The 26,308-nt window shown below is 42.1% G+C and overlaps 1 protein-coding gene across 2 annotated transcripts in view; it reads right to left on the reverse strand.

Moving 5' to 3' along the window:
• Positions 1-26,308, reverse strand: part of FBXL7 (F-box and leucine rich repeat protein 7) — a 252,268-nt gene that overhangs the window by 145,799 nt on the left and 80,161 nt on the right. The window contains exons 1-2 of one of the 2 annotated variants that reach the window (XM_063450564.1): positions 10,147-10,189; positions 505-594 (exon numbers count right to left, since the gene is read on the reverse strand). Coding sequence is in view for 1 of the 2 variants with exons in the window: in XM_063450563.1 (XP_063306633.1) it covers positions 505-594 (90 nt within the window). In the remaining variant the exon portion in view is untranslated. Of the gene's footprint in view, positions 1-504; positions 595-10,146; positions 10,190-26,308 lie in introns of those variants that run through there. The other variant, XM_063450563.1, reaches the window with a different exon arrangement.

A 26,308-nucleotide genomic window follows, 5' to 3' on the forward strand; every position in this document is an offset into this window, starting at 1 on the left:
GCTGACAGAAGGGGGCCCCCGGGACTTAACTTGAACTTAGCTCACACCAAAACTTTACGATGTCTCATCATTATACCTTAATATCATTAAAAGCCCATGCTTTAGGACATAAAAACACACCCTAACCTTGTTAAGTGTTTAAAGAAATTAGAAACGTATCTCCATAAATGCAATTGCAACATTACATTGAACCAGAATACAGAACTCAGCTCTCCAGGTCCCATACAGGCATTTAAAGAGTTCCTTAGGGTACCGTTACCCACACAAGGCAATGTTTTGGTTCCAATAAGCTTTTGTACAACAGCACACTTCACAAGTTTGAGAGGTTTACGGATGTGCACTAATACCCCATTTCTATACCTGGGCTATGCTGTACGTACTTGGTTGAAAGGCGAAATCTGGACACAAGTTGGGTGCTAAAACAGTGCGTGCTACTTCATTTTTGTATATTGATTTAACTTCCCAGGCTAACATGATCAGAAAATTACAAGAGCAGATGCATACCTTCGCTGGTAGCCACATTTTTCAAGGCTTTAGTTGGAGTGTGATCTGTACTTGAACTCACGTCGGATGAGATGCTTGAGCTGCCTTTGCCTAAAATAAGAGAAAAAAACACAAACAAAATTACAAAGTTAGGAGATTCATTAAGAGATATTTAGTGCATCTCTACAGTTTTCACTATCTAACTTATTCACGAGTCATATTGACACTTTCTATCATAGACATTGCAGTGTAAAAAAGTATATTTAAAGCAACATTTCCCAGTTGTAGCAAAATGGCAACAAGACCATTAGATGAAATTCTAATCACTTCACCTACTGCAGCGCATTGAACTTGTCATGTTGAGGTTATAACACCTACTTCAATGTGTCAACACACACCAAAATACAAAACACCTTTCTTGCAACCACTCAACATCTAAGTGACATTTACAAGTGGTGCAAGTCAAATGCCTCAGATTATGGCTATAGGGGAGATATGCCATCAATACATGTAAATGAGAATTTTAAATCATTGCTTTGTGAGCTTTCCTTAACTAACTGAAAAAAAAGACTTTTGGGAAGATATTTGCATTTGTATACTTTTGTTTATTGTCAACTACTCTAATAAAGAATATCTCATGGAATCGACAGACAGAACGATTTTATTTAAGGTAATTCAGATACAGGCCCAGAAAGAGTATAAAAGTGCTCTTTGCTCCCAGCAATCTGATCTAGAATGAAATATCAACTGGTTTTCAATAATTTGCAATTTCTACATAATATAACAGAACCAATTTCTACTTTTGAAGTATTGTGATGACACAGGAGCATGCAGAGTGGACTTTATTCGTTATCAAACATATAGACAGTATGTATAACAATATAGACTGTGCATCACATAAACTTGAAATCTTCAATACAATAAGCAAGTTTGCCAAAATGGATATTTCTGATTATGGAAGGGCTGCATTTGAGCTAAGGTGAAAATTCCATAGGGCCTCTATGACACCACAAGGAGGTTACCGTGAAAAAATTGACAAACGCCCTATCTCTTGATATAGTGTAAGGTCTTAAGTCACAGTTAATTATGTCAACTCTTTTAAAGTAAAAACAATAATATGCTGGCTTAATGGCAGATTTACCGAGGTAATGAAGCATAAAATAGGAGCCAATGTAAGTTTAATAAGTGTCAGACATTTTTTCACATATAACGAGACATTGTGTTAGAACACAGATGTTCCGTCCCCCTACCCTAATTGTATCACTGTCAAGGTTTATCTCAAAAACAAGATGTAGATTCCTGGCTCCTATAAAGGTCGATGGCCTAAGCAATCCTTGTATTATGTAACTTTAATACATCATTTTTATAATGGATTTGTAAAAAATGTATTAAAACACCACATTTTTTGCTTTCTCACACAGTATCTCAGCCAATACTGTTTTTCTTAGTCATTTCAAATATACAACTACTGCATGACTGCACATATATGACTGTGTATGCCCTGATTAAAATGAATGGGTGCTATAAAGGAATAAACCTGCTCAATTTGGATTTACCTTGAGTGCCTGGACCATAGTTTATTATCTGCAAATTACCGTATATACTCGAGTATAAGCCGACCCGAATATAAGCCAAGGCCCCTAATTTTACCCCAAAAAACTGGGAAAACTTATTGACTCGAGTATAAGACTAGGGTGGGAAATGCAGCAGCTACTGGTAAATTTCTAAATAAAATTAGATCCTAAAAAAAAATTACATTAATTGAATATTTATTTCCAGTGTGTGTATATAATGAATGCAGTGTGTGTGTATGAGTGCAGCGTGTGTATGAGTGCAGTGTGTGTGTATGAGTGCAGTGTGTGTGTGTATGAGTGCAGTGTGTGTGTATGAATGCAGTGTGTGTGTATGAATGCAGTGTGTGTGTATGAATGCAGTGTGTGTATGAGTGCAGTGTGTGTATGAGTGCAGTGTGTGTATGAGTGCAGTGTGTGTATGAGTGCAGTGTGTATGAATGCAGTGTGTGTGTGTATGAGTGCAGTGTGTGTGTGTGTGTATGTGTGTGTTGCAGAGCCTTGGGGGGGTGGGCAATTTTATTATTTTTTTTTACATTATTTTAATATTTTTTTTAATTATTTTTTTTATTTACTTATTATTTTTTTAATTATTTTCATATTTTTTTATTATTATTTATAATTTTTAATGTTATTTTTTTTTTTTTAATTATTATTTTATTATTAATTTATTTTTGTTTCGTCCCCCCTCCCTGCTTGCTAGCTGGCCAGGGAGGGGGGCTCCTTCCCTGGTGGTCCAGTGGGGTTGGTAGTTCAGAGGGGGGGCTGTGGGGGCTGCAGAGATGTTACTTACCTCTCCTGCAGCTCCTGTCAGCTCTCTCTTCCTCCGCGCCGTCCGGTCAGCTCCCTCTGTCAGCTCACACTGTAAGTCTCGCGAGAGCCGACCGAGGTGCTGAACGGACGGCGCGGAGGAGAGAGCTGACAGGAGCTGCAGGAGAGGTAAGTAACATCTCTGCAGCCCCCAGTCTGTATTATGGCAATGAAAATTGCCATAATACAGACTATGACTCGAGTATAAGCCGAGTTGGGGTTTTTCAGCACAAAAAATGTGCTGAAAAACTCTGCTTATACTCGAGTATATACGGTATATTGTGATGATTGACCAACCTCAGGATCCAAGAGAGTGCATTTCTGCCTACCTACCTGTCTGTGAGACCCCAGGTAAGAAGTCAAATCATTAAAATACTGTTTGACTCCTTAGAAAGGTGAGTTATGATGCTTGGAGTGGTTTTGTTTTAACTTTGTAAAAGGTAAAAGAAGAAAATAATATTCATATTGTTATGATTACATTGAATCAATTGTAGTAGGGCAAGTGCATGACAAAAGATCTAATACTGGACTGAAGCAAGAATAATAAACTGAGAGAACATGACATTCTGGAGAACAAAGATGTTTATTGTAACTGAAATGGTGGATCTCTAAACACTTTGAGAACAAATAAAATATTGCGAGGGGAGAGTGAACAAACCTCCAAGTGTGCGCAAAGCAGTGGGAATTGCACAGACACATACGGGCACTCTCTATTTTAGAAACATGGTGTTAGGATGTTTTCCCATCATGTTAGGGAACAAAAAGGGTTCTGTCTGCCTGTGTTACTGTCTACCTGTGACTGCCTGTGTGACTGTCTGCCTGTGACTTTGTGTGTGACTGTCTGCCTGTAACAGTGTGACTGTGTGCGAGTGACTGTGTGGGGCACTGTGTGCATCTGACTGCGGCCTCTGCGTCATTACAGGATGCGCGAGGGGCCTGCGAGGTGCCTGTGCAGGAAGGGCACAGAGATCCTAGCAGCAACCACTGACCACCATGGACTGAGGATCCACTCCAGCCCTTCTAGAGCAAGGTAGGGAGGCTGGGTGGACCTCTTAATTAGTAAATGTGTGTATGTATGTAATGTTTGTGTGTGTATGTGATTGTGTCTGTGATTGTGTGTGTTGTGATTATGTGTGTTTATGTATGTGATTGTGTGTTTGTCTATGTGGGTTTATGTCTTTGATTGTGCGTGTATGTATATATATGTCAAAAAGTTATAAATTGATTTGCATGTCAATGAGTGAAATAAGTATTTGATCCCCTGTCAATCAGCAATATTTCTGGCTCCCAGGTGTCTTTTATACTGGTAACAAGCTTAGATTAGGAGAACTCTCTTAAAGGGAGTGCTCCTAATCTCAGCTTGTTACCCATATAAAAGGAACCTGTTCACAGAAGCAATCAATCAAAGGCCCGTCTGAAATTTGCCAAGGATAATCTGAATGATTCAGAGGAGAACTGAGTGAAAGTGTTGTGGTCAGATGGAACCAAAATCAAGCTCTTTGGCATCAACTCAACTCGCCATGTTTTGAGGAGTAGGAATGCTGCCTATGACCCCAAGAACACCATCCCCAATATCAAACATGGAGGTGGAAAAATTAAGCTTGGGGGGGGGGGGGGGTGGGGGGTTCTGCTTAGGGGACATGACAACTGCACCGCATCAAAGGGACGATGGACGGGGCCATGTACCATCAAATCTAGGGTGAGAACCTCCTTCCCTCAGCCAGGGCATTGAAAATGGGTCATGGATGGGTATTAAAGCATGATAATTACCCAAAACACACAGCCAAGGCAGCAAAGGAGTGGCTCAAGAAGAAGCACATTAAGGTCCTGGAGTGGCCTAGCCAGTCTCCAGACCTTAATCCTATAGAAAATCTGTGGAGGGAGCTAAAGGTTTGAGTTGCCAAACTTCAGCCTCAAAACCTTAATGACTTGGAGAGGATCTGCAAAGAGGAGTGGGACAAAATCCCTCCTGAGATGTGTGCAAACCTGGTGGCCAACTAAGAGAAACGTCTAAACTCTGTGGTTTCCAGCAAGGGTTTTGCCACCAATTTATAACTTTTTGACATGCATTTTTCTGGATTTTTGTTTTGGTTATTCTGTCTCTCACTGTTAAAATACACCTACCATTAAAATTATAGACTGATCATGTCTTTGTCAGTGGGCAAACGTTCAAAATCAGCAGGGTATATATATATATATATATATATATATATATATATAAATATTAATAGCTGTGCCTATATCTATATATTTATTTATTTTAATCATGAATAACTGAGCCGTAGTTGAATAGCTAAATATTTAGTGAGAAGTACATGTGAAACTCTAAATCACTGCAAAAATGCATGCTCATAATGTGTCTTTTTTTTGCAGGAAACATATAATTAAGGGCGGGGGACATGATTAAACAATAGCATGTTTTGCCATGTAACATATTGGTAAAAAGGCAATCAGTAGAATTACCACATGAGATTTCCATGGCCTGCCATCTAAATCATTAATTCCTTGTGGTTTCTGTGCTTTGTGAGATTTATGTAATACTGAATTAAATCATGATCCTAGAGACATATTCTAGATCAAGGTTCTAACAATATGAATAAAGCAGAAGCAAACAATAATCAATATTTCAAATATTTAGAAACATCATATCTGAGTATGGTAGACGTGTGGCAAAATGTCAAAAATAAACAGCATTGCGTGCCCGGCTATTAATAACTCCCTAAAAATATTGGACGCTGCATCTTCAAAATATGGTTTATCCCCCCGCATGTCTCCATTGGCTCCTTATCTGAGGAATACGGCATTTCTCCCTGGGATGGAGGCAAGGGACTTTAGAGGCTTAGAGAGTACTGGGGTACAGCGTTTATACCAACTATATGAGGGCGGATCGCTTATATCCTTCGAGGGATTGAAATCCAGAGCCCCTTTACGTCCGTCTGACTTTTTTAGATACCTCCAACTTAGGGACTTCGCTCAGACCCCAGGGGTGAAAACAGCTGCGTTAACCCCACTTACGTTTTTCGAGCAGATGTGCACGAAAGAACAATTTCCAAAAGGTCTGATTACGAATTTGTATGCGCATTTGAGCACGACTACGTCTGAGTGGGGGGAACTCACTTATATTGCCCAATGGGAGGCGGACTTAAACGAGGAGTTGGAGGGCCTTGAATGGCAGGAGATTTGGGAGGCCACAGCGACCTCGTCGATATGTGTCTCCATGCAGGAACAGGCTTATAAGACCATGTTCAGATGGTACGCCACACCGGTAAAGCTTTGCAGAATGAATACAATATCCACAGATTTATGTTGGAGAGGCTGTGGCCAGAAGGGGACTTATTATCACATGTGGTGGGATTGCCCAGAGGCACAAAAATACTGGAAACAGATTGCGGACCTGCTGTGGGACATCTTTGACAGAGAGGTCCGCCTGGACCCCTGGGTCTTCCTCTTGGCCAGGTCTATGGATAACTGGACTAGAACTGAACAGAAATTATTACTTAAGGTAAACTTAGCTGCTAGGAGGGCTTTGGCACAGGTCTGGCTGCAGAGAGGGATCCCCTCGCTAGACCTGGTTATACAAAAAATTTGAGATAATTTCTTGATGGACAAATAAACAGCACAGGTCCGGGGTACTTTGTCTAAATTCGAAAAGGTCTGGGGCCCATGGGTAGATAGCGGAGTTGGCGACTAGGAGATGGGGGGAGGGTTATCCCCCCGGCCCCCATATCTTTTGGTGGCCGATCTACACCAATTTTTGACTCGCCCACTCTACGCTCCCACAGGGGGGCGATCGGAACTTACGGACTACCCTCGCGAGTTAGTTCTCTACATTACCGTTGCGCTGTTGCTAACCATTATTGGACCCCTTTGTGATTGGGTAGTTTAGTCCTACCATAGTCATGGCGATTGACTCCCTGTTCCACTCCCTCCTGTTCCTCTCTTTCCCCCCCCCCCCCTTCTATCCCTTCTCCCTCCCTCTCTCTCCTCCCTCTTTCCTTCTTGGAAGTTTTGTCTACTTCTATCATTCCTAACATCACTTTCTTCTCGGATCTGACCGGTACTTGCATCTCAAACGCACCGAGTATGTGGGCATCATTTTTCATATGTCGAGCCACAGGTGGTAATAACAGGAAACTGGAGGCACTATGCTGGAGGATCTGTGAGCGGTGCTAGCTCTCTCAAACGATACGAGCCCACCTGTGCTCTATTTAGGTCACTAAACATGGGCGCTGTATGAAAAGGTCCTGCACACACTGGTTGGTCAGATCCTCACAATTTTTATTTTTATTTTTTACCTTTATCTAAAAACCTGGCGGGACACCAATGGAGAACGGGCTATGGCAGTTTGTACACAACAGCCTCATGCACTTGAAGATTGACTTTGTATACTATGCTTGTTTATTTCACTTGTGCACTTTCGGATGTATATTCAGTTCTTTGTGTCTAACTGCATTACTATGTTTGTATTCATGTGGTGTTTTGCCTTGGAATAAATAAAGAATTAAAAATAAAATAAAAATAAACAGCAGATTCCCTGGCAGATTAACTCCGAAGAAAGAGGGAGGGGGGTAAGAAGAAAGAGGGAGGGGGTAAGAAGAAAGAGGGAGGAGGGGGATAAGAAGAAAGGGGTAGGGGGGGTAAGAAGAAAGAGGTAGGGGGGGTAAGAAGAAAGAGGTAGGGGGGTAAGAAGAAAGAGGGAGGACGGGTGGTAAGAAGAAAGAGGGAGGGGGTAAGAAGAAAGAGGGAGGGGGGTAAGAAGAAAGAGGGAGGAGGTAAGAAGAGAAAGGGAGGGGGGTAAGAAGAGAAAGGGAGGGGGGGTAAGAAGAGAGAGGGAGGGGGTAAGAAGAGAGAGGGAGGGGGGTAAGAAGAGAGAGGGAGGGGGTAAGAAGAGAGAGGAAGGGGGGGTAAGAAGAGAGGGAGTGGGAGTAAGAAGAGAGAGAGGGGGGTAAGAAGAGAGGAGGGGGGAGTAATAAGAGAGGGGGGAGTAAGAAGGGGGTAAGAAGAGGGGGAGGAGTAAGAAGGGGTAAGAAGAGGGGGAGGGGGAGTAAAAAGAGGAAGGGGGAGTAAGAAGAGGGAGAGGGGGGAGTAAGAAGAGGGGGGAGGGGGGTAAGAAGAGGGTAAGAAGAGGGGGAGTAAGAAGAGGGGGAGGGAGGAGTAAGAAGGGGGAGGGGGGTAAGAATAGGGGGAGGGGAGTAAGAAGAGGGGGGTGTAAGAAGAGGGGGGAGGGGGTAAGAAGAGGGGGGAGGGGAGTAAGAAGAGGGGGGAGTAAGAAGAGGTGGGAGTAAGAAGAGGGGAGGGGGAGTAAGAAGAGGGGGAGTAAGAAGAGGGGGGTAAGAAGGGGGAGTAAGAAGAGGGGGAGAGTAAGAAGGGGGAGTAAGAAGAGGGGGAGAGTAAGAAGAGGGGAGGAGTACGAAGGGGGGTAAGAAGAGGGGGGAGTAAGAGGAGGGCAATTGCCCCCTCCCCTGTCCGCAGGCACCGTGCGGGCAGCCGGCAGGGGAGGGAGGAAGAGAGGACCCGGGAGCTCAGTCTTCAGCTCCTCTGGGTCCTTCTTGCGCGAGCACAGATCGTTGCCGCGGTTACCACGGCAACGTTACGGCTCTTGCGAGAGTAAACTCTAGCCCTGGAGCTACGGGCTAGAGTTCACTCTCAACACTGTGACCACCAGGGATTCCTGGTGGTCGCAGTGGTGAGAGTGAACTCTAGCCCCATAAACACACTGCCCCCACACACCATACACATTCACACACTGCCCCCCATACACCCACACACACCATACACATTTACACACATTGCCTCACACACACACACATACACTGCCCACCCATACACACACAGCCCCCCATACTAACATTGCCACACACATACACAGCCCCCTCATACACACATTGCCCCACACACCCTACACATTCACACACTACACCCCCTCACACACACTGAACCTTTCACACACACTGCACCCCTTACACATTGCATCACTGCTCCTATACCCTACTACAGCCTCATATCCCAGCAGACCCCAGGTAAGTTGTCAAACTGTTCTTAAACGGTTTGACTACTTACTCTGAAAGGGGGGCCCGGCCCTCCTGGCACCATAACGACTACACAGAGCAGTAGTGGTTATTGTGCATGGATTATTTTTTTAAATAATCTACAAGTGCCCCAGTAGCCAGCAAGCCACCCAGCCCACAGGCCGGCCAGCCAGCCAGCCCACAGGCCGGCCAGCCAGCCCACAGGCTGGCCAGTAGCATGCCAGCCAGCCCACAGGCCACCAGTTAGGCTTACAGCCAGCAAGCCCACAGCCTGCCAGCAAGCCCACAGCCTGGCAGCCGCAGCCAGTAAGCCCACAGCCTTCCAGCAAGCCCACAGACTGCCAGCCAGCAATAGTAATTAAGGTAAGAGGAGCCAACTTGGCCTAGGTATCAGCGAGCTATGTTGTGTTGCTATATTGTGAATAGGAACCAGAGTGTTGGAGAGACCGCCCTCGAGGCCCCATTATACTCCATTGTAGTCTCTAATGGGACCTGGAGGAAATTCTTTCTAACACACTCTCTAAAGGACACTGAGATAGCCTCTGCTAGAATGCTCCCCCCCTCCATGGCCCATTAGCCCTCAATTGTAATCTCTACTGGGGCCTGGAGGCGACTGTTTCCAGCAGGGACACTGAGATGGCCTCTGTTAGAAAGACCCCCTTCCAAGCCTATTAGACTCCATTGTAGTCTCTAATAGGGTCTGGAGGGGATTCTTTCTAACACACTCTCTAAAGGACACTGAGATAGCCTCAGCTAGAAAGACCCCCCTCCATGGCCCATTAGCCCTCAATTGTAGTCTCTACTGGGGCCTCGAAGGGATTATTGCACTTTTGTTCCTTGTGTCTAAAGATTGTGTAGGGTGTGGCTGGAGGCGGTGCATGGAGGCGGGACATGGGTGGCGCTTGCTGCGGAGTATGGGTGGGGCCTGTAAGGGGGATTTATTTTTCCCGGGGGCCCTGAGGGTTCTCAGTCCGCCCCTGGATACGCCTATCTCTGGTAACTGAATAGAAGATTTCTCATAGTGTCTATAAGAGAACTGCTATTCAGTTACCAATTGTTTGTTGCTTTTAATAGAATCCAGACCCCCCTTCCCATGTAACTCAGTGACTCTGAAGTGGTTAACAGTGATTCTGCCATGCTGATGAAAGGGTTAATGCTACTTTTTAAAACGTTAAAAATATAAATTGATTGTTAATCTGAAACATTTACTACATAGGTAAACCGAGTTATAGAACATTTACTGCAATCCTTACCAAGAGACCCCTGGGCACACTCTTCCCTTGAGGTGTTAAACCGTTCTCGAGGTCCAGCCCTGATTTCCAGGTCCCCCATGAAGTGCATACCTTTTTTTTTATCAATTGGGAAGCTTCTGATTGGCTTAGAGCAGGGGTAGGCAACCTTTGGCACTCCAGATGTTGTGGACTACATCCCCCATAATGCTCTTACACCCATAATGCTGGCAAAGCATCATGGGAGGTTTAGACCAAAACATCTGCAGTGCCAAAGGTTGCCTATGCCTGGCTTAGAGCATCAGCTGACTATTCTACCCAATCAGCTGCTCCCCTGCCTGGCGTCACTGCACGCTTCCTGTAACTTAGATTCTGCAGTCGGATGTCGCTTTGGTGACCTGGAGATCAGAGCTGGAGGCAGCCTTTTGGGTTACGCTATTACAGAACGGTTTAACCCCATAAGGTAAGAATTTGCTGGGGGGCACAATAACTTAATTTAGATGAAGTTGTTATGGGGATCGACGCATTCCTTTAACTCTGTAGCTGGTAAGCAGTCCTTCACCAGACAGTGTTATAAACTAAACTCGGAATAGTACCAAATTAAAATCTAAATGGCAAAACTTAGGCTAAACTAGCTGTTCTGAAAAAAATCTCTAACTATAGGCACAACATGATCACTTTTGCATTAGTTTTTTCATCTGGATTTCAAGACACTACAATTCAGAGTTTGCAGAATAACCCTTAGAAAGCAACAGTTCTAGTAAGTGTTAGGAGATAGACAGAGAAGGACAATAGACATAGGCATGCAAAATTATTAATAAAAATTTTGAAAGTGAAATGGGCTAAACGTAATAACGTAAGGATGACAATAGGCTAAAAAAAGAGTTAGAAACAAAGAGAAAAAAGGATAATTCTGAGGTGGTGGTAAAGCAGGGCTTGACAAATTTGTTTTAAATCTAGTAGCCAGCTAAAAAAAGTTGGGAGTCAGATTTTTCATATTTTCATTTTTTTTATTTTGTATTTTTGTGGTGCATAATATCGATACAGACAAGCTTGGGGTGCCCCAACAGCAATCCTCAAGCATATTTTCATGTTTAACAGTTGGAGTACTTGAGAAAAACATGCATATTTTATAGTATGATAACAACATATGCAAGGTATGCTTCCATGGCTAGTTGTAAAGGAGAGGTTACTCTAGATTGGCATGTCACCTATATAGTTACTTACGAGTAAGCAAAGTAGAGTGTACTGGGGAAGCTATAGAACAAAAATACTAAAACAGAGGTGTTTGTGCCACTGGCTGGTGCTTTGAGATTCGGTAAACGCCGTCGCATATGGTGCTAGTATGACACGAGAGCTAACTTTGACAGGGGACAAGTTATGCGGTGCTCTCTCTGCTATTCCCCCATTTCGGGGTGCTTAAGGTATAGTGAAGGAGAGGACGAAACACCAGCATTAAGGTACCCTAAGACAAACTGTTAGTGACCCTCAAGCTCCTATTCTCTAATGTTATATGCTGCTTTGACATGTAAAGCCTCACACTGTGCCATATTATAAGGACATGTAGTGTTAACAGGGGGAGTATATGCAAGTTGGTAAAGAGAGACAGGGTGAGCTATAGAGAGCGCTATGTCATCAGTAGGTTATGCGATGATCCAATAGTGTGGACTATGTTGGTGCCCCTCCGAGAGACTTGCTCAGCTTATGCCAGCTGTTGGCATGCACGGGATATAGGTGCATTGAGAGTCCAATAATTCGTAAGAGGGTGTGCGCTGGAGGACAGACCTCCCACTCCAGGCCGGTATGCAGGCCTGCATCCATGTTGGGGGCTCAAAGAGTCCAAGTGCTGCCCCATATTGGAGAGACAGAAGACCCTGTTGGTATGTCTCCGCTGGAAGCGGGTGGTCTCCTGCTCATGTGGTCGATGCGTCAGGGTCTCGTCCTTAGTAGCCTTCAGCCCAGGTGGACTTAAAACAGAGGTTTCTTGTGCTTGGGACAGTGGAGTGCCCCATCACCCCCACTCCTCACTTTGCTCTTCGTCTCCTGTGCAGGCTGATGTGGTACTGCAGTTACCTGTCTTGCCTCCAAGTTGGCCCAAAGCCGGTCAAAGATTGCGTCTAGTCACTGTAGTGACTTGCCTATGAGGTCGAGTTGCAGCCTTTCGTGCTGTGTGTGTAGTGTCTTGCTAGCTCCTGAGTCCGCCACCATCTTGAGTAGGTGAGTCGCGAAGTTTGCCGATTCAGGATCAGTGACACAGAGTCTCGCTGGTGTAGCAGGACAGCCATTGTGGACCTCCGCAGGTCCAGAAGGGGAACGGGGGATGGAGCTGTAGCTTGTCCTGTGTAGGCTCAGTGATACACAGTACAGGCAAGCAGCCGTCTCGCCTGTCCGACGGGCTCACTGGGCCTCACTTGCACTACCGGGGATCACAGAGGGAGAAAGCTGTGTAAATGCCCCCGCGGGCTCTAGACACAGGTAAGTCACAATTTAAGGGCTGCAGAGTGTGGTGGGAGTTGATTTGTTGGTTCAATATATGGCTTGAAGCTGGAGCTCAGAGAAAATGCTTTCAGTCGCCATGCTGGTCAGGCCCCGCCCCCAGGAGCCAGATTTTTCAACATCAAAAATACAATTCTTAAAGGGACACTTTAGTCACCAGAACCACTACAGCTTAATTTAGTTGTCTATAGCCTGCCCCTGCAGGCTTTTCAATGTAAACACTGACTTTTCAGTCAATCAGACGGCCTCTAGAAGTGCTTCCCGGGTCAGTTTAATGCATCTCTAGGAGGAGAAGTTGATTGCGCAGCATGACATTTTGCCACGCATCCACAATGGCCTCCCAATGTTTTTATATTGGGAAGCATTGGATTGTCTGAGATCAGCTAGATTGATGATCACAGCCATGATGGTGGGGCCAGCTGCAGCGTCACCAGCACGGCGTGGGAAAAGGGTGAGTAAAAACACCTTTCCCATGTGATTGGGGAGGGGAAAGTGACCCACACATACACACTCACTGATAGACAAACTGATTTAATACATACACTCACTGATAGACACACACACACATACACACACACTGACAGATATACACACACTCACAGACAGACCCACATACATACACTCACTCACTGACACACATACACACACTCACTCACACAGATACATTCACACACACACACACACACACACATACTGCAACACTCACGCTCACTGCAACACTCACACTTACTCACTCACTAATCATGACTTTTATTATTTTAAATCCACCCAGCGTCCCTACATTTGGGAAAGCTGGAGTGGATTAGCTTTCACTGGGGTGCAGTGGGGCTCCTGTCATTACAGCTCCCTCCCTCGCTGCCACACAAAGTCAGCCGCCCGCAGGCCTGCCGCACTTATTCCCCGGCCCGCCTCCCTCATTTAGCAATCCACCTCCCTCCCTCAGCTCTCAATGAGCTGACGGTCCGTTTGCCTGCCCGCCTCAGCCCTGGGTAAGGCAACTGCCCCACCTCCAATCTCGGGCATCTGGTCACCTTTAGTGGCTGAACAGGCTCACAAATCCCAGGCAGGCGCCAGGACAAATGGCCTTGTCGCCATGGTGACCTGGGATTTGTCGAGCCCTGTGGTAAAGAATCACCTGGAAGAAGGTAGTGGAGCTGCCTAAACTAGTAGGTTACAAACAGAGAATAATGAATTAAGGAAGATGAAAAAACATAGAAAAAGAGATAAGATAACAATTGAGAAGTGGTATCAAGATTTTAAGGGGCAGCAAGGAAAGATCATGATAAGAGGGGAAAACATAGTGAGGAGAAGAAAGAAAGACAAAAAAAGAGATAAGAAAATGTAGTTGTTATTGAAGATCCAGACAATATGTTATGGTAAGAAGAAAAGATGGGGTGGCGATATTATAGTTTAGTGTCTGGAACCCATCCCTGATGAAATTCCAAGTTGAATAAACCCTGAATGATGAATGATGCTTTAATATGGGTGCTACTGAGAATGATAAAAGAGAAAGAAAAAAGTTCAAGATATACAATCTATCAACCTATCAAGAGAAGCATTAAAGCATGGAACAAACATAATCCACTTGGCACTTGGTTACTAATTTCCTCCAGTAAAGCCTTCCACTGTTTTCCTGCCCTCATTCTTGTCCATTGTGATGGATTAGCTGCAGAACCTCATATTGCCAGCACTCACAGTTATCTATGTTTCCTGGATTTCCCAGTATAGTATTAGTGCTGCATACAATCAAGTCTGGGAACTTACGAGTCATTAACATTTTTTTGTTGTTTTACGATGGTGAAAGTTTACTTGGCGCCAAACTTGTGATGACTAACTCTCACTATTTACAAGGATTCTCCATATCAAGCCATGATTTACATATAACACACATACCGGTACATATTATTTAACACAGTCTTTACACTCAACTAAAAATAACAAAGTGCACGGAAAAGATTAAATAATTGATATGTTTTATCCCAAAAGTTTGAAAACTAAAGGATTCAAACCTCCTTCCACATTTGTGAATGAATGCCAATCAATATTCTTATCTCTTTATGCAAGACTCATACTGTAACGTGCTTTTAACTTAACAGGATATACCTCCAATGAGAGTTTTAATGATTTTATATTTACTTTGCAGAATGTTGTGTATTTCATCTTTTATTTTGTTTGAGTATTGATAACTAACAAAGTATATCCTTTTGAGCATCAGAAGTGTTCCAAACCATTAGGAATGCAAACTGTATTCCTAAGACTATATTTTTTATCTATCTATACTAGTTTCCCCGTGCAGTATGAGGGTTGGAAGGATGAGTTTTACTTTTTTTCACCCCGCACCATGCCAGTCTCCGTGGGGAAACTCATCTACATGAGATCATCTACAATGCTTTTGGAGGCCAGTGCAGATACACGGCAAAATGCCTCTTAGATGGTTTCTCTTGGCAATTTTGGTGGAATCGCCTTTAGTGGCTTGATGTATTTTAGCCCTGGAATGTAAACATTGCCATTCCTGCAGAACAGGACTTTTTTCATTTACCGTATATATTTGAGTATAAGTCGACCCGAAAATAAGTCGAGACCCCTAATTTTACCCCAAAAAACAGGGAAAACTTATTGACTCGAGTATAAGACTAGGGTGAGAAATGCAGCAGCTACTGGTAAATTTCTAAATAAAATTATATCCCCAAAAAATTATATTAATTGAATATTTATTTACAGTGTGTGTATATAATGAATGCAGTGTGTGTGTGTGTATATAATGCAGTGTGTTTGTATGAATGCGGTGTGTGTATGAATGCGGTGTGTGTGTGTATGAATGCAGTGTGTGTGTTTATGAATGCAGAGTGTGTATGAATGCAGTGTGTGTGTGTGTGAATGCAGTGTGTGTATGAATGCAGTGTGTGTGTGTGAGTGCAGTGTGTGTGTGAGTGCAGTGTGTGTGTGTATGAATGCAGTGTGTGTGTGTGTGTGTGTGTGTATGAGTGCAGTGTGTCTGTGTATGAATGCAGTGTGTGTATGTGATGCAGAGCCTTGGTGGGCGGTGGGCGGTGGGCATTTTTATTATTATTTTTAATTATTATTATTTTAATATTCTTTTTTGTTATATTATTAATATTTTATTTTTAGATTATTATTATTTTTTTATTAATAATATATATTTTTTATATTATTATTATTTTTTTAATATTATTAATATTTTATTTTTGTTTTATTATTATTTACATTTTTTTCGTCCCCCCTCCCTGCTTGTTAGCTGGCCAGGGAGGGGGGCTCTTATTCCCTGGAGGTCCAGTGGATGTGCTGTGTAGGGGGGGGGGGGGCTGGCAGAGAGCTGTAACTTACCTTTCCTGCAGCTCCTGTCAGCTCCCTTCTCCTCCACTGTAAGTCTCTCGGTCTGAGTGCCGCGTGGAGCGTTGCCACGGCTCTGACCCCGCGGCTCTCGTGAGACTTACAGTGGGAGCTGACAGGGGAGCTGACTGGAACGCAGGAGAGAGAAGGGAGCTGACAGGAGCTGCTGGAAAGGTAAGTTACAGCTCTCTGCCAGCCCCCAACAGGACCGCTGGGCTCATTACAATGTAAGTTGCCATAATACAGACAGTGACTCGAATATAAGTCGAGTGGGTGTTTTTCAGCACAAAAAATGTCCCGGAAAACTCGTCTTATACTCGAGTATATACGGTACATTGTTAATACGACATGGGCATTGCAACCAGACCACATCATTGAGATTTACATAGTGCCTATAGTGTCCCTTTGTGTTGGCCTCAAAAAGGCTACATGGCTACACTCTCCCCAGTAATTATCAATGCTAGCTATTGTTCTTGTGATTATAGGATTTGTGGCTCCTGTTGGTCCGATATGGCTGGTAATAAACAATGGCATTAATCACAGGCAAACTAAAGTGAGCAAAATAATTGTATTTCAATAATTTTTGTGCGAAGCATTAACCGGCCACAGTTTGAGGAGAAATGTCTATGTGTCTGTGCTTTGCTTTTCTTCTAAGCCTGGTTTGTTTATTGTTTCTTTATAGTTTGGTAAACAGTGCATTGTTTACTTGGTTATTTTTTTAGAACTTTAGTGTGACATAACAGCAGCAATGATAGATTGTCTAAATAACTCATGCACACTATGCAATGATTCAAAATAGTGATTTTGTATTGTCATAAACATACAACAAAAATGACTGGCTGAAATGAGCTCAACAACATACTGACTCCCTTTCTGGATTGAAATCATATCTGACAGCACACGTTAACATTTTAAGCAACATAAACTTAAGTCACGTGATCACATACAATAATACATTTTAGTGTGTAGATCAGATTTGGCCCTGTTCGCTCCAAATGACAAGCATATGTGTAGATATTTGCAGGGATGATCATATTGCACTGCATGGCACAAGGATCATGAAGTATATTTCACATGTATAATTGAAAACATGCGTTCCATCACATGAGGCACGGTCCAATACATAATGCCATTTCTAGACTCCATTTAATATATTATAGGTCACACAGTCAGGCTCATGGATATGTATGCTTTTTAACCCCCTAAGGACCAAACTTCTTGAATAAAAGGGAATCATGACGTGTCACACATGTCATGTGTCCTTAAGAGGTTAATAATATTAGTACAAGTGGTTAATAAAGGGGGGTTGGGCACCAGGGCAAGAGCTTCCTTAGAGAATGGGCATGTAAGCTGCCCAGGTCCTGCACCCATCAGCATTTTACATGTACATATATTTTCACATACATATATATTTTTTAATATGATGCTGAGCGATGACTGGCACCATGTGTAGTAGTTATAGATTCAGCTTTGCCAAGTCAGGGAGCCGACCTATAATATAAACTCTTATGGTTGGTAGTATAGGTGACACACTCATACAGTATAAGGTGGGCTATGACTGGAAAACAATGGGGTAAACCTTAATGGTGTTTGGAAAATACCGTGAAATGGTATATATAAGGCATGTTTTATTTTCCCATTTGTAAATCATATAGTATAGAGGAATTTTCTACTGGTCTCTGGTTGTGAAACTAAGTTTTTTTTCGGAGCATTATTTATGAAATCTATCAATCTAATTGTCTAGATTTACTGAGATGATTAGACCTGGTCACAAAGAGATAAGAAACACCTGGACATAGATATCTTACATTGTGCATTTTCACCTAGGTTTGGAATACATTAATGGCCCCTCACAGGGTCCCTGTCCTTCCTCACAGGGACGCTGCAGAGCCAGAGAGGATCAGAAATATAGTGAATATAATATCTGCTGAAATCTAAAATTTTATAATCCATTTTCAGAGCGAAATCAAATTTCCCAAGCTTTCTTCGGGCAAAAATATTGGCATTTCATTAGTAGAGTGAGTATTGGGGTTTACCATTAATTTTTTCTTCTTTATTTTTCTCTGTTTGTTGGTATATGTAAATGTGTTTGTAACAAATTTTCTATCGGTGTATACACTGTTCATATGGATTTTTTGTTCATGCTAAATGTTCCTTTATTACGCTTTTTTCTTTGTCTGGTATAAGAATCACGTTACCCGCAGAGACCTAATTAACAGTAATTTTATCTCATAGATATGTTGCCAAATAATGCTTTTTTTTGTTTTGTTTTTTTAAATCTGATTTGTTGGGGTGACCAAAGGCGCCCCATTTATAAATTGTCTTGGTCATGGCAGTTTTTAATACTAAAGATATGTAGAGGCATTTATTTTTATTAATTAATTATTTTAGGCCCAGTGCCCACAAATAATGTTATTTAACCCTTTTATCCATTACAGTAAGTCACATGCCTGAAACATAAAAACATAGAATGTGACGGCAGATAAGAACCATTCGGCCCATGTAGTCTGCCCATTTTTATAAATACTTTCATTAATCCCTGGCCTTATCTTATGCCTATTCCATGCATGCTTAAACATGCTTAAACTGCCTGGAGTAGTGGTGTTCATGATAAGCATAGTTCCAGTAGTAGATAGAGGCAAGTTGTACAGGGACAGTTGGACTCACTATCATCCCAGGGAAGTGCCTGCCAGCCCACTTAACATTTTGTGGGTTTATACTCCAGGGTCATGTCAAAACAGCAGGCTAACAAAATCACCTGCCCAGCTGATCACTGTAGGAGGAACGTCATTTTCCATTATAGATGGTAAGACTTTAAAGAAGCTGATATAGGCACGTTCAATGACATTTTGTCAGCACTAAATCCATGGTCTATCTTCTTCTGACCAAAATACTGGTGATGGGACACCAGTGGGGCGTGAGCATAGGACAATAATAGGGAAGCTAGTGGCAGTCTTTAGACCATTTATTAAAGGGACACTATAGTCACCTGAACAACTACAGCTTAATGTAGTTGTTCAGGTATTATCTATAGCTCCCTGCAGGCAATCTAATGTAAACACTGTATTTTCAGAGAAAATACAGTGTTTACACTGATTGATAGGAATACCTCCAGTGTCCGTCACTCAGACGGCCACTAGAGGGACTTCCTATCACGCAGGGCCCTAAAAAGGCCCTGTACACGTTTAAAATACGTCTGACGTGTTCAGGAGAGAGAAGGCACTGTGTGCGCGCCTTCTCTCTCCAGCCTGTCAGCGGAGGAGGGGGGCGGGCAAAGACCACGAGCTGAGCTGTCACTCAGCTCAGCTCGCGGCCGCACACACCGCGCGCATGCGCGGTAGTGCGCTCAGGACTTCAGAGGGCGGCATGAATGCCGCCCTCTGAAGTATGTGCGCATGTGCGGCGAAGCCGCGCATGCGCACAAGGGAGCAATGACGCTTCCAAATGGAAGCGTCTGATTGCTCCCTGCTCGCGCCCGCCTATTTCGTCATTTTGACGAAATAGGGGGCGCGGCTTCACGAGGCTCCCGGCGCTGGAACCAGGTAAATAAAATCTCTTCCCTGGAGAGTCCCTTTAATGTAACAGTAATGCCAGTTTAGGGAAAGTCATCCTTTTGTTCACCCATGAAACAAGGGACACACACATAGAGTTAGATAAATACTGACACATATATTAGGCAAACTGTCAGAAATGTGGATAATTCTAAAGGTTTCTATGCTCATTGATCCTCATTTAGCATTGTGCACCATTATTGTCTTGATAAGTATAGCATTTTGACTTTATACTATTATAAAACACCAACAATGGTTACTCACCACAGTGAAAAATTTTCGGAATTCAAAGCGAAATTAAAATTTAAGATCAAAATAATCTTGGTGTCTCCGAGTCAGTTGTGCTGCCAGTTTGGCTACTTTGGGCTTTAATATGAAATTCACTTACAATTCCTATAAAGAGATGAACTAAATATGTAAAATACTGATGTGTAAGGGGGTACAGATGTTAGAATGTAAGTCCCCACCTTTACCAGTGTGAACCAGTTATATTCTTGGTATTTAAAGTTCATGTTGAATTTGGGGAAGTGTTGAACTTCCGGTGTGTCCTCCCTTTCATATGATATCGCAGCGTGCTGAGCAGGTGTTTCCTCCAAGGTCAAGAGCAGAGGAAACAATCACAGGGCAGGGATTTTTAAACCACACAATAAATAGATCTATTTTCAAAGAATAGCAAAGAGGATAAGGATTTTTTCTTTGAATATAAAACCAAAACATACATGTCTGTGTCAATCACTTAGTTAATGTCTAACACATTTTAAAAGGTAAATATCAAATGGCAAACTTTAGTTGTGGAGTTTGATTAAATTATAAGAAAAATGCTGAAAAAGAGCTGTAAAATCACACAAGCAAAATGTGTGCTTTGAAAGATAATATAAATGAATTCTGTAAGTTCCTGGTTCACACATGGGACATTGAAGATAAAGTACTTACATAAACTGCATCTAGCCTGATTTCCACCTCTGTCTATCTACTGAGCACACACAGAAAATTCTGCTTATTGTAGTGGGTTATGGTGCCATACGTACCATCCAAAATAATTCAGCAAATTATTTTTGATAGCTGGGAGGAGAGCCGCAGCGCTGACCGGGGTCCTCTGGAAATTCATCTCTATTGGGTGTCCCTAACAGCATGGGCCACCCGATGGGCCCCTTGAACGTGTGGCCCTGGTGGTTTGTCACGCGGGCCAGGGCTGCAACACATGGAGGTGGGCACCCGGTCGCAGGGGTCCGCAGGGCGGCCGGGCCCCCTGAAGTGACGGGCCAGGTCGCAGCTGCAACCCCTGTGACCGCAGTATGTACGCCACTGTAAAAGACTGAGACAATAGAACTTTGGTAAGGTATATTATAACATGTGCAGTGAAGTGTATGTTTAAAACTAATGATCTTCAAATAAGACATCATACAAAGGGTTAGGTGTTACACAGCAAGTTCAGCAACACCCTCCTCTACAGCATGGAACTGGGAAAGACAGATAATATACTAGCCAATGAAATTGCTTAGTTTTGTAGCAGTCATTGAAATAAATTGAAAGAAATGTAAATAAGACCTCTGACTTTTTGCTTAATAAACTGAACTCTTTAATTGTACCAGAACTCTGTCTCTTGATGCCAACTTCTCCAGCTATCTGCAAAACACAACGAGGGAACCGGCTGTTGGTCTAAATAAGAATGAATAAAGAAAATATAGTGTAATACAGTTTACCATATAAACACTGCGCAATATTATTATTATTATTATTATTATTGCCATTTATATAGCGCCAACAGATTCCGTAGCGCTTTACAATATTTTGAGAGGGGGGATGTAACAATAAATAAGACAATTACAAGAAAACTTACAGGAACAATAGGTTGAAGAGAACCCTGCTCAAATGAGCTTACAGTCTATAGGAGGTGGGGTATTAGAAACATTAGGATAGGAAATATCAGGTAGGAGTGAAGCAGAGCTGGAGAAGAGAGCAAAGCACTATCCCATAGGAGAGAGCAAGAGACAGGTATGTAAGGGAGAGATTACTCTGGGAGGCCATACGCTTTCCTGAAGAGATGGGTTTTAAGGCCCTTCTTAAATGATTGAAGACTAGGGGAGAGTCTGATGGCAGTAGGCAAGTTATTCCAAAGGAGAGGAGCCGCCCGTGAGAGGTCCTGCAAGCGCGAGTTGGCCGTACGGGTGCGAGCAGCGGTCAGGAGGTGGTCGCGGGCAGAGCGGAGGGTACGAGGAGGGGCATACCTCTGGATCAGTGAAGAGATATAAGAGGGGCTGGAATTGTTCAGTGCTTTAAATGTATGGGTTAGCACTTTGAATTGACTCCGATAGGATACAGGGAGCCAATGTAAGGACTGGCAGAGGGGCGAGGTGTGAGAGGACCGACTGGATAGGAAAATCAGTCTAGCTGCAGCATTCATTACAGACTGTAGCGGGGCAGTACGGCTTTTGGGGAGACCAATCAGGAGAGAGTTACAGTAATCCATGCGTATCCATCCATATGAAATGCACTCACAGGATTTTGGACAATTCAAGGATGTATGGTGCCTCCCCTGAAGATATGGGGGGCCTGGGGAGATCCCTTGGATATTTCCACTCCAACACAGGACTCCGGGTGAAGTTTTGAAAAAGCGGCTTTAATTCAATATTAAAATATAAAGATAAAATCAATATAAACAAGGTCCTACGCTTTTCGTCCCTTTTACAAAATAGGGACTTCCTCAGGGACCACAATATTAAAATCCAGTTGATACAATACAATAAAAAAACAGTCTGAACAGATTGCCGCAAGTTGTTTCACTGTATAGGTGATGGTGGTCAAAAATATTAATATCTTCTCAACAGAACAGCAAAGCATTACAAAGCCCCAGTATTTTACCTTTGCTGTGTTACATACTTTTTCCACCTGCACTGTGAATGTTTACATGGTGTGTTCAATAACATGGCAACATTTCATTCTTTGTGTGTTATTAGTTTAAGCAGACTGTTATTGTCTATTGTTGTGACTTAGATGATGATCAGATCACATTTTATGACCAATTTAAACAGAAATCCACATCATTCCAAAGGGTTCACATACTTTTTCTTGCAACTGTATCTAGCATGTTTCATACTACTTATATCTTACAAGCTGTCAGTTAACATAACTAGACCTTAACTTGCTATTTCATTTATGCATGCTGACATATTTTATTCCTGTTCTTTCTTTTCTATGTAACACAAATTGTGCCGACATCGACTACTGATATGTGCTACTGTAATGCTCTTGCTTATGCTCTCGGGGCACTGCAAGATTATATGTTATCTGTGCACAAAAAACAAATAAAGAATAAAAAAATATATATATATATTTGTTTCAGTAGAATCACTTCATCCAAAAACAAAAATAAAATAAAACATTGGGGTTGGCTAAATGTCAGCCAAATGGTGTTTTGGCTCTTTCGAATTTTGAAAAAAAGATTTGTAAAACATATTATATTATAAAAACAACACGAAAATGGGCCAATTATCTTGCCGCAAAATATATACATAATATAAATATTAAATAAAATCTAATATAAATAGAGATTTTTTTTGCTGATGCTTTTTTCCCCCCTTTGTTAGTCATTTCACACTGAACATTTTGTTGCTTTCACTTAGCAATCAATCAAGTTTCTACCAACAACCTAAACAACTTTAGCTTAATGAAGCAGTTTTAGTGTATAGATCATGCTTCTCATGTTTCACTGCTCAATTCACTGCCATTTAGGAGTTAAATCACTCTGTTTCTGTTTATGCACCTCCCCTGGCGCTGATTGACACAGCCTGCATGAAAAAAAAGTCTGGTTTCACTTTCAATAAAATGCAATTTACCTTAAACAATTATATCTCTTTCTCTGTAAATTGAACTTTAATCACATACAGGAGGCTCTTGCAGGGTCTAGCAAGCTATTAACAGAGCAGGGGATACGAAAATCTAAATTATACAGAACTTGCAATAAAGGAAGGATAAACTTTAGACGACTCTTTACAGGAAGTATTTAGGAAGGCTGTGCAAGCCACATGCAGGGAGGTATGACTAGGGTTTATAAACAAAGTGATTTAACTCCTAAATGGCAGAGAATTGAGCAGTGAGACTGCAGGGGCATGATCTATACACCAAAACTGCTTCATTAAGCTTAAGTTGTTTTGGTGACTATAGTGTTCCTTTAATTACAAAAAGGCGCAACCTGGGCAAATTTCAATTACAGAAGATTTCAGTACATGTAACTGAGCTGAGAAGCACAACGTGTTTTAGATACTCTTGATAGAAGACTATCAAGAGTATTTAAAACACTCTCTGCTATTAACTAGGAAAGAAAGGCTGCTGAAAAATTCCTTAGGCTAAGGATTTAATTGAGCGTTTACATGTGGGATAGTAACCTAACTTATCAATAGTTGAATGAAAGGTATTTTATATAATCAGCTAAAGGTTCCCTTTATAAAGCACAAAAGAAAGTGAACTGATCTTGAAAAATGCATAGGAGATAGATGTACTATATTCAATATGATATTCACAAATATAAAAACTGTCAACTATAAACCACTTATAAAAATGATTTAACTTTTTCACAAAAAGTGATGGCATCATATGTTAACCATAACCTGGTACAGAAACTCATGTCAGAGAAAAACTAGCTGGGTTTGGTGGGAAAATCCGCCTTCTGTGAATTCAATCCTGGCCAATTTACTCCAGGCCAATAAAATGCTTCAAAATCAAACCAATATGTGAGCGCTATAGAAACACCGTACAGATAAATGCTTCTCCTAGACAAACATTATTGAACCTACAGCACATGCATGACAATCATGCTTACCCTAAGACAATGAGGAGAGTGGTGGGCTGGAGACAGGTACATGGAGTGTCCGATGGCAGCACTAAGGACAATGCCATGATTAAAATATATATGTGTAAGCAGTGTTTATGTAGAAAAGCTGAATCCTTACACCATGACAACTTCAAAGCATTGGATTGTTAAAGGTGCTAGAAGTAACACTTTAACTGTGTCCCATCCTGGGAGCTTAATTCAGTTGTCTCTCAGAATAATATAATCTTGCTGAATTCAGTGTAAAATAAGTAAAACCTGGTTTACCTGTGTTTGTATAAGTGGATTTTTCAAATCTCAGATGAAGTCAATAGTTCACAACCATGGAGTACATAAAATGATTTAACTCTTTGTCAAACAAAATGTTACTAAAATATATGGGGAGTTTTCAACCAATTTATATAAAAACTGAATCCCTAGCGTCAAAGAGACACTTCAATTATAACAGTCTCCTGAACAGTTTAACCTGCTTAAAATCAAGTTAAAACTCAACTTTCCCAGTACAGATGTTAATAGTCATTATATACTACTTCATTTTAGCAGGACATTATACTACAATTTCATTTTAGTCTGTGCTGCAGTAATATAAGACCCCGTACAATGAATGTGTCAGCAGCTCTGGTGACTACAAAATAGGCCTTGACTCAGCTAATAGGCCTTCCTGTGTAATTTACTCCCCGTCATTTAATTAAACAGGACACATTCTCGCCTGTTTAAGTGTTTAAATATAAATAAAACTGTAGTTTCATATTGTGCACAATTGCTTTTGTTATGGATCAAGCTATATACCATTAGCAGCATGAACACAGCTGTTTATTTGCTGACAACAGTCAAGTTCGATGCATTTTGTCACACTTGCATTAAATCTATTTATACCATCCAAACTTGATGTGACTGATAACTGATATCATATGTCAACAGGCAGTTAAGTGGGATTTGTGTGGCATTACAATTCAGATCTAATCACACAAAGGTCCCTTCAAACTGCTTTCATCAGGGATAAAAGAGGAAAGCAAGTACTGTGAGAAAAGGAATGTTAATTGTGATCAGAAATTCAAAATAGTCACTCACACATGTATTTAGTCAGATTTATACATTTCACGCACATGAAAACTTTTATTCACATAAATAGTTTCAGATTGGTTGCTCTCGTAAAATTATCTTGAAGAGCAAACGTGATTTGTACACTTTGAGTCAGCCCATTGATATCTCTGTAGGATCAGCTGCTATGAGAACTATTCATTGTTGGTAATAATAAATGCTACAAGAGACAGTTTGTACTTTTGGCATAAAGTTATGGCTAAAATGTATCAGTTTTGTGAGAAGACACCAGCGTCCATAGGAACGCATTGCGAATGCTTTCCTATGAGACTGGCTGAATGCGCGCGCGGCTCTTGCCGCACATGCGCATTCAGCCAAGGAAGAGAGGAGGCGGAGAGTCCCCCGCCCGGTGCTGGAGAAAGAGGTAAGTTTAACCCCTTCCTCCCCCAGAGCCCGGCGGGAGGTGGACCCTGAGGGTGGGGGCACCCTCAGGGTACTATAGTGCCAGGAAAACGAGTATGTTTTCCTGGCACCATAGTGGTCCTTTAAATACATCTCTATAAACAGTATTTTGACAGTGAATGTGACACACTCTCAGGCAATTGTGAGTAAACCTACAAATATTTCTGCCCATCAATTACTCCCACAGGTGCTTGACTGAACAATTCTGCATCACTTGAGCACTAAAGGGGAGCATGATGGTTGCTTTGGGCATTACTTCAGTTTTAAATCTTTTAAACGTTGTTTAACACTGAAAGATTAGATGTTGCAAGGGGGCTCCGAGCACCATAACTACTTAAAGCGGCACTGTAACCCCCCACGAAAAATCTGTGTTTCATAAAGAAGTTTTATCTCTCTATGTCTCCTCCGCCTGACTTTATTAGACTCAATGTGGAGTCTAAGAGTCAATCCCTACAGC

This window comes from Pelobates fuscus, chromosome 4 (genome assembly GCF_036172605.1).
Source record: "Pelobates fuscus isolate aPelFus1 chromosome 4, aPelFus1.pri, whole genome shotgun sequence".
NCBI classification, from domain to species: Eukaryota; Metazoa; Chordata; class Amphibia; order Anura; family Pelobatidae; genus Pelobates; species Pelobates fuscus.